Raw genomic sequence first — 9790 nt, 5'->3', positions numbered from 1 at the left:
TTTGTTTAAGTTGTGCCTTGTATGCCACACGTGTGCCACAAGCTTAATACATTAGTCAAGTTATTTGAACTATGTGTCTGTCTAATCTTTTTACTTTGTTGCAATCATTTTACTTTAATGCTGTATTATAGGCAACATCTTTGTGTTGCGCTAAGCGCTGAAGCATGTGAAATGTATTTGAAATAGGATTTCTGCTCCCTGCTGGCACTCAAAATGCAGCCCATAACATATCTTACTGGTCTGCTGCTTATAATAATCAGCTACCTCTAGTTTTTTGACGGTGACATGAGGTCATACAAAATTGGCCCACCAGAAATTTCAGGATAAAATCGCCACTGAACCCATCCCCTTCTGAAAATTAAATTACTATCTGTGCTTTTGTAGGCTTTCAGTTTTTGAGGTGTGTAGGGGGACGGATTTCCTATTAGATAGATCTCCAAACTGGAGCTCAGACAGGGACTTCGACGACGTTATAGAAATAAAAATATCAGCGGGTGCAGTAAAGGATCACAGGTTCCCGATAAGTAATTTTTGTCTAGATATCTCTGTCTGGCTATTGTAGTATGATCTGTGTTTGATGCCGATCGTAATTGAGTAGACTGCACTGCTCGAAGATGTCTACTGTTGGTCGACATCTTCGCTGATCAGCTGTTCTTTTTGCCCGCAAGGTATCCATTGTAGTCACGTGACTGAAAGCTATGAATTACCGTAAATATTTGAATGTTCTGTCGTCAAGTCTGACATGTAGACTGAACATCTACATTTACATTTAACATTTACATTTAACATTTAGCATTTGATTTTTGTATTTACATTTAACATTTACATGTAACACTTATATTTAATATTTATATATAACATTGAACATTTACGTTTATATTTAACATTTACATTTAACATTTAACATTGAGATGAAAGATTTATATTATTTAACAATTTTAGAGTGTTGCCATGATTTGAAACATAACAGCAACACTGCAAAAAATCTGCATTCAAAAACAAGAAAAAAAAGTAAAAAAATGGGGCATATATCACTTAAAATAAGCTAAATTATCTGCCAACAGAAACGGAAGATTTGACTTACCAAGAGTTTGTAAAACAAGTAAAAATATCTAGCCTCAAAGAACCCAAATATATCTTAAAACTAGTGTGGCCAGACTAAAAACAAGTACATTTGTCAAAATATTTAAGAATAATTTTCTCAATATGTAGGAAAACGTGCTTATATTCAGCAAATGCTAGAACCATAATCTTGAAATGAGGCTACATGCTAGGCAATGTATCTTGAAATCAGTACAGCTACACCAAAAACAAATACATTTGCCTATATACCAAAATATTTAAGAATAATTTTCTCAATATGTAGGAAAATGTGCTTATATTCAGCAAATGCTAGCACCATCATCTTGAAATGAGTCTATGCTAGGCAATTTATCTTGAAATCAGTACAGCTACACTAAAACAAGTACATTTGCCTATATACCCAAAATATTTAGGAATTATTTTCTCAATATGTAGAAAAAGGTGCTTACATTCAGCAGATGCTAGCACCATCATCTTGAAATGAGTCTATGCTAGGCAATTTATCTTGAAATCAGTACAGCTACACTAAAACAAGTACATTTGCCTATATACAAAAAAATGTAAGAATTATTTTCTCGAAATGTAGAAAAATGTGCTTATATTCAGCAAATGATAGCACCATCATCTTGAAATGAGGCTATATGCTAGGCAATTTATCTTGAAATCAGTAAAGCTACTCTAAAAACAAGTGCATTTGCCTAAATACAAAAAAATGTAAGAATTATTTTCTGAATATGTTGGAAAATGTGCTTATATTCAGCAAATGCTAGCACCATCATCTTGAAATAAGGCTATATGTTAGGCAATTTACCTTGAAATCAGTAAAGCTACACTAAGAACAAGTACATTTGCCTAGATTTTCAGAATCAGAATCAGGTTTTTATTGGCCAAGTAAGTTTGCACAAACAAGGAATTTGACTTGGTAAAGTGACTCTCAGTGTGCTTACATAAAATATACAACACAATACAATACAATACAAACAAACAGTGCAACAGTGCAATGGTCTAAGAAGTTTAAGAAAGTATGTACAAGGCGGAATGGCTATATACAGTAGCTGTGAAATGTTGCACAACAGTAGTGCAAAGAAGAAGTGGAGAGTGCGAGAAGTGCAGGGATAAATATATAAATATATATGCTACAGTGGGTTAGCTGTTCAGTAGTGAGACGGCGAGGGGGAAGAAACTGTTTTTGTGTCTGGAGGTTTTGGCGAACAGTGATCTGTAGCGTCTACCAGAGGGGAGAAGTTTGAATAATTTGTGTCCTAAGCTGGTGCAGGAAGTACATCTTCTGCTGGGCCTTCTTGATGATGGTGCTGATGTTGGGTTTTAAGCGTGTTCAGCTCTAGATTGTTGCGACCGCACCACAGGACCAGCTGTTCCAACTTCCCGCCTATATGCAGAGTTTAACAGATGGGTCTCCTGAGGTGCAGTCATTTGTCTAGAGGGAGAAGAGCAGTGGGGAGAGCACGCATCCCTGAGGTGCACCAGTGCTGACTGACCGGGTGCTGGATGTTGTTTCACCCAGCCTCACCTGCTGCTTCCTGTCTATCAGGAAGTTTGTGATCCACCGACAGGTGGAGGCAGGCACAGTGAGCTGGGTGAGTTTGGTGAGGAGGACTTCTGGAATGATGGTGTTTAACGCCGAGCTGAAGTCCACGAACAGCATCCTTGCATAGGTCCCTGGGGAGTCGAGGTGTTGCAGAATGTAGTGCAGCCCCATGTTGACTGCATCATCCACTGACCTGTTTGCTCGGTAGGCAAACTGCAGAGGGTCCAGCAGGGGGCCTGTGATGCCCTTCAGATGGGTCAATACCAGTCTCTCAAAGGATTTCATAGATACTGTAAGAATTTTTTTTTCAATATCTAGGATCATTTGCTTAAATTCAGCAATTTATTTTATTTTTAATTATTATTTTTCTGGCTTTTATTCAGATAGGACAGTAGAGAGAGACAGGAAGTGAGCTGGAGGGAGGGATTGAGAAATGACCGCAAGTCGGACTCGAACCTGAACTCTTACCTGTGTCCCCATCTTACCCATTCATGGTGCAGGGTTGCTGCTGCTTGCGCCACAGCTCCATCCCTAAAACAGTCATCTGTTGAGGATATTGCCATTTGTTTTGGAGAGTTTTGAAGTCAATGCATATGTGCAATTGATCATTGAGATAATAGAGACCGCAGTGTTACACCTAAACAGCATTATGTGATTAATTTGCCATCAGAGATCAAATCATTGGGTCCAATGGTCAGACATATAACAAGTTATAGTACCTTATTATGATAATTAAGGACTGAAACACTTCAGTGAAATGCTCTTACCCGGTAGGAAGAAATATCTTGTCAGACAAAAAACAATATTGCCTTGATTTAAGATATTTCATCTTACTAAGATGGTGTATATTAATAAGGTAATATAACTTGTTACTGAGATTTTATTACTGGTTCTAAGCAAGTTAGTGCTTGGAACTAGTTTCATCACCACTGGCAAGTACAAAACTGCTTTGTCAAAGTCAGAATCAAAACAAATGTACTTGAATTTGAGCTTAGAAGCCCATTGTTTAAAGAAACAATGTTAAGACTCGAACCACATACACATATGTCTGACCATTGGACCCAATGATTTGATCTCTGATGGCAAATCAATCACATAATGCTGTTTAGGTGTGGTCAGACATATGTGTATGTGGTTCGAGTCTTAACATTGTTTCTCTAAATAGTACCTTATTAAGATACACCATCTTAGTAAGATGAAATCTAGGTGAAATATCTTAAATCAAGGCAATATATACTTGTTTTTTGTCTGACAAGATATTTGTCCTACCGGGTAAGAGCATTTCACTGAAGTGTTAAATACTGTCTTTGCACTGTATAGTATTTTGTCTACAGGAATACATAACTGCTGTGCTGTGCTGTAAAACAATTAATTTCTTTGGTCATTATCTGTTTTTTATATATATAGAGATGAGAAGGATACGATGCTTGAAATAAGAAATTCTGACTTTGACAAATCAGTTTTGTACTTATACTGCCTTATAATTCTTGTCAATTGTAGTTTCAAGCATTAACGTGCTCAGAACCAGTAATAAAATCTCAGAAACAAGTAATAAAACCTCATTAAGATAATTAAGGACTGAAATGCTTGAAGCAAGTGAAATGCTCTAACATAAAAAATGCCTGGTAAGAAGAAATATCTTGTCAGACAAAAAACAAGCATATATTGCCTTGATTTCGGATTTACATTTACATTTAGCAGACGCTTTTATCTAAAGCGACTTACATATGTGCGACTTACAATGTATACACATTTTACATTTTACATTGATGGCACACTGTACATCAGGAGCAATTAGGGGTTCAGTGTCTTGCTCAAGGACGCTTCGACAGGGAATCGAACTAGCAACCTTCTGATTACTAAACGACTTCTCTACCACTGTACCACTGTCGCCCTGTCTTACTAAGATTTCACTTTTTGCAGTCAAATCTGTCATAAAAATCTACTGTAGTAATTTAATGAACAATGATCTGAATTATCCGGCTTTTGTCTGTGGTTGTTTGTTTTAATACAATATTTTGCAAAGAAACACAGTTTTGGTTGCCCAGTTACACTGCAACGTAAAGTAAAGACATCCAGGTGTGGGGGGGAAATACATGACAGGATATACAAAAAATCTGGATGTCAACACAAGTCTATGTCTAAGCCTGTGTCCTCTCACATGCAACATGACTCATTTTCCTACGTATTTCTGGAAAATTAAGACCATAAACCAGGGGGTTTAACAGGGGGGGAATAATGAGATATTCAAGGGACAGAATTATAACTACTATTTCAGGCAGTTCCCCTGGTTTGTAACGACTAAAGGTGACTTCACAAAACATAGCAATTGAGTAGTTTACAAAACTAACAATGTGAGGCAAGCATGTATGTAAAGCTTTTTTTTTATAAAGAGCTGAAGAACTTCTTTGACAAATGATTAGAATTTGTAGATATGTATACAAAATAAATGCAAATGGAATGAAAATTGTTGTTACAGCAACAAAAAATCCATACAGATTGTTAACTGTGGTGCTTACACAAGACAGACGAACAATTGCCCAGTTGCTGCAATACAATTTCACTATCTTGTTACCACATAAAGGTAGTCTGAAAGCCAATAGTATACCTACACCAATGCTGAACATTGGATATATCCAAACACCAGCTATTATGAAAGCGATCCATTTTGAAGTCATAATGCTGTGATACTGCAGCGGTTGACATATAGCTATGTACCTATCATAGGCCATTGCAGTGAGGAGAGTAAATTCATACGATGCATAAGTGTAAATTATAAAACTCTGGATGAAACATGCAGAATGCGATATTGTATGAATGTCTGAATGCAGGTCTAACAATAGCCGAGGGAAAAGACCAATGGAGCCATAGAGAGCATTGGCTGACAGACAAGAAATAAGTATATACATAGGCTTATGCAGAGAGGTGTCCAGAATAATGGCTGCAATGATAAATGTATTAAAAAATACTATGGATACATACAACATGAGTCCCAGGCTGAAAAATACATATCTAGTCAATCCTTGACTGTTGAATAAAGTAAAGTAAAAATAGGATGAGAGGGTTTCATTTTCCATCATTCTTGTAAGTGATGCAGGCATTGATTGAAGGTTCAAAAGGTAAGAAAGCAATTCACCTTAACTTTTTGTGGTTGTCGTTGCTGTCTATTTTTACTGACCTCTGTGTTGTATTTTATAACCCCTCTTTCTTGGGCGCATTAGGGAGTAGCTGGTAAGATGGTGTACACAACAGGTAACCCCTCCTCTTATTTACATCAGAAGTGACACTGAAGTGGCAATGACACCACTTATATTTTGCTGTTTGCAGTTAAAGATACAGGTCACGATTCTAATCAAGAACATCTTTTCTTAAATTCAACTATTTGCTCCTTATGGTCCTCTAGTTCAGGGGTTTTCAACCGGGGGTCCGTGGCCCCCTGGTGGTCCGCGACGGCATTGCAGGGGGTCCGCGACATGAGCCTATGTTGATCAGTTCACCATTGATTTTTTTTATTTTTATAAATTCGCTTTGATATTTCAACACATTTCAAGATTACTCTTGAATATCGTGAAAAATATTACACTGACAAGTGCTACAGGCGGAATATGTGCGCAGGGGAGGGGGAGTGGCGACGGCGGTTAGTGATCTACCCTAATAACTGCACATATTTAAGTGTTATAGGCAGAATATCTGTGCAGGGGGAGGGGGCGTGGCGGTGGCTAACAATGTACCCTGATAATTTCACATATTTAAGTGTTATAGGCAGAATATCTATGCGGGGGAAGGGGGCGTGGCAGCAGCGGTTACAAACACGCACGCGCGTGCAGGCGCATCAGTGGGCCGCAAATTACTTTCTAGTCAGAATGGTGGTCCCTGGGACAAAACCAGTTGAAAACCCCTGCTCTAGTTGTCCACTCAGTGTGTGGAACAGAAGGAAGCTCAAATATCAACAACCTTTCGCAGACTGCATCTTCAACATGCTCACACCCCTCCTTCATGGATGTTCAGACTCACAGTTGGTATACAAAAATGCAAAGCATATTGGCAAAGTCACTGTAATTCAGCCATGCCAGTCTTTTGTCCAGTCTAAAATATGGTGGTTTGGTGGAATATAAGTGGATTGACTCCTAAACGTTCCCTGACCCTCGTCTACTGACTACATCTCCCTGGCCTTTTCTACTCATTTGGACTGAAGTGAGTTGGACATCAGAACAGTGTTAACGTATTTTCCCGACTATTAGAGGCACTGTATTTAGACCGCATTACAGTGTTTTATCTAATACCGAAAACAAACCTGTGTATTGACCGCACCCGTGTATTAACCACAGTTTATTCAACGGTACCCGCATAATGCCATGTAGTTGTGGTGCAAGCACGAATAACAATTTAAAAGTTGTATGAAGTAGGGATGGGTATTTCAAGCAAACACACACACACACACACACACACACAATTATAGGCTACCTCATCCCCACTTAAATTGAAATCCATTCATTAGGGGTTTATTTAGTGTTATGGTGTCATGTGGGAATGGATGCTAAACGTTTAAGTCAAATCATTAATCGGTCCTCTAGCGACCTCGTAGGCAACCTAAACGACATTCCTCTGACAACGCTCCACCTTCAGTCATTACATTGATATCAGAGTAAGCCCTTGTCCATTGGTGTACCATTACTTCTCTCAGGATTGTTCAATGTGTAGGGAAAGCCATTCCAAAGTGGTTGTGATCACTTTGAACCCATGACTGCCTATTATTGCAGAGCTGATTTTGAGAAATTAGAGTAACATTATGCAACAATTTAACCTTAAAATAACAGCTTCAAAATCATTTTGGTGGTACACTGACTTGTAAATACAGAGGATAGCATCTGTGCCACTGCCACAGCACGCCTGGTGCACCTGGTATTGCACTATGTAACTTTGGGGTACAGGGCTTGAGACCTCTCGCGAGAGCTACGTAATACTTTATGGCACCACCTCATGCAACAACTAGACCCATGCTCTAGCTAAAATAGGAAGCTAGCACAGTGTTCTCTGTATGGACATCATGGCAGAGGCGACAAAGAAATCGAGGAAGACATTGTTGGAGGATAGGAAGAGAAAAAGAGAGTAACCGAGCAAAAGACCAAAAAAGAGTCAATCTCGTCGGTGAGATCTTAAAATTAGAAAAGGATGCCGAGTTGGGCTTCTTTCTGTTGGACTAGTCGCTAATATCTTATAAGCTGTCTTGTTATGCAGAGGCGGTGCGTTCCATTGGGCAAAGACGGGCAGTTGCCCTGGACCTCGGCCACCAGGGGGGCCTCGTCGTACTTCCGAGGTTTTTTTTTTTTAGAAAAGAAAGAGGAAAAGGGGAGGATGAAACACTTGACTTTCTTTGGGTGTATGTTTGTTTTCCTTTTTGAATTTGAAACACTTGATAAATGTGACATGCAATAATCTGGAGATTAACCAGATATTTACTTGATTGTACTAATGTAATGTAATTCTTTTTATTTTTCTATAAATGTCCCTGACTTGTGTATTTCCTTACCATGCTTTTGAGAATGTACAATTGTCAAAAAGATACAAGGTATCTTTCAATGTGAATACCTTTCTGTAATGCTCTGGATACCAATACAAAATAAATAAATAAATACATAAAAAAAAGGGAAACAAAAGAAAGGGGAGGATGAGAAGTTCAGGGAGGAATTACTTAAGGTAACACAATATTATCAATCAAGGAATTTGTCCGTGGAAGTGGAAGAAACTTCTGATAATGTTTCAAGTTCATCTGATAATCGTTCAAGTGCTGCTGAGTCAAGTTTACTTAATGCTAGCAAACAGCTACTACAGCACCAACTAGCCCTGCCTGCCTGGCTTCTACAAACAGTAAGCCATCATGTACCACAGCTGCCCATATCCGGGACACTGACACCTGCACTGACGACACGCATGATACTGCCATGGTCATCATCACTGCTCAAGCACAGCTGGATGATAACGAGAGCAGTGATGTCAACAATGGGCTTTGTTCTGGAAACTTTTCTTAAGTGTCTTCTTAAACATCTTCTTACGGACTTCGAAAGACTAACCTAAGAAAAGATCTCCGCCGGATTTATGAACGCCTGGAAATGTGTTCTTAAAACCGCCAAAGTCTCTCTAGCTGTGCACTGATTCTTAAATCAGTTGAACGCGCGTTCTTGTGCACCTGAATTTTCATACAGAAAAGCCCCGCCAGCTCCTTATAAGGGCATGTAACTGAAGAGACGTGTGCACAATCCACAGGCAACTTCAGACTGATCAAAATCATGTCAAAGCGGAAAGCGAGCACCGGTCGATCAAACGCAGACCTAACTTCACCGGTGCAGAGGTGGAGGGACTGTTGCAGAATGTAGATGTGTGCATTCTATTCCACTATGGCTATATCCACACGATTGAATTTAGTGCTTATTTATTTATTCACTTACATTTGCAGTGTTCGTGTAGTGCTTTTATTTATTTTAGGACATCACAATGCCTCATAGAATCATGACAATAAATGTGAAACGTAATTGTTAATGATACAAATATTCTCGTATTTATTATTATTATTTAAATCAGAAATTTCTTCTAAACGTGTTCTTAACTGCGTTAGAGAATGAGGCCCAATGTGAGTAACACCAATGGTGATCAGTGAAGACCCAAAATTGTTCTCTGCCCAGGGCCTCCAATTTGCTCAAACCGCCCCTGTTGTTATGTCTTGTTTGCGCTTGCTAAATGTTTGGTTGTGTTAGGGAAGTTGTTGACTCGCTAGTTTTTCATCATGAACATCCCTGCAAATGTTATTTATGAAAGAATTCACCCTACCAATGGCACTACGAGACAAGATAAATCCTTTCAACCATTTTTTGGTCAATAGCAGTAAAACATGGTTTTGGCGAGCAGACCTGCCCCAGCAAAGCAAATTACTTAGCCTGTTCTCAGGTTGTTAGCATTACGGTCACATTAGCTAAGAAGGCCTTGGTTGATGATGTTCACGATAGATTATGCCCACCTCTTAGAAATAGAACAATTTGATTGGTTGATTACACTGGTCTGACAAGAAAATTTAGATTTTCTATTCATTGCCTTTTGAGAGAAAAAAGGTAGAACGTAGATGGATTCCAATATCATTTTAACATTATATCATAGTGTGCATAG

General features: G+C 38.7%; 1 protein-coding gene across 1 annotated transcript; it reads right to left on the bottom strand.

Moving 5' to 3' along the window:
• Window positions 1-4773: 4773 nt before the first annotated feature.
• Window positions 4774-5709, bottom strand: LOC105899819 (olfactory receptor 10J5-like). The gene has a single exon (XM_031572831.1). It carries the CDS (start codon window positions 5707-5709, stop codon window positions 4774-4776), a length of 936 nt encoding a protein of 311 aa, XP_031428691.1.
• Window positions 5710-9790: the final 4081 nt, after the last annotated feature.

This window comes from Clupea harengus, chromosome 9 (genome assembly GCF_900700415.2).
Source record: "Clupea harengus chromosome 9, Ch_v2.0.2, whole genome shotgun sequence".
Taxonomy (NCBI): Eukaryota; Metazoa; Chordata; class Actinopteri; order Clupeiformes; family Clupeidae; genus Clupea; species Clupea harengus.
The sequence above is the reverse complement of the archived record's forward strand: the minus strand, read 5'-3'. Positions and strand labels throughout refer to the sequence as shown.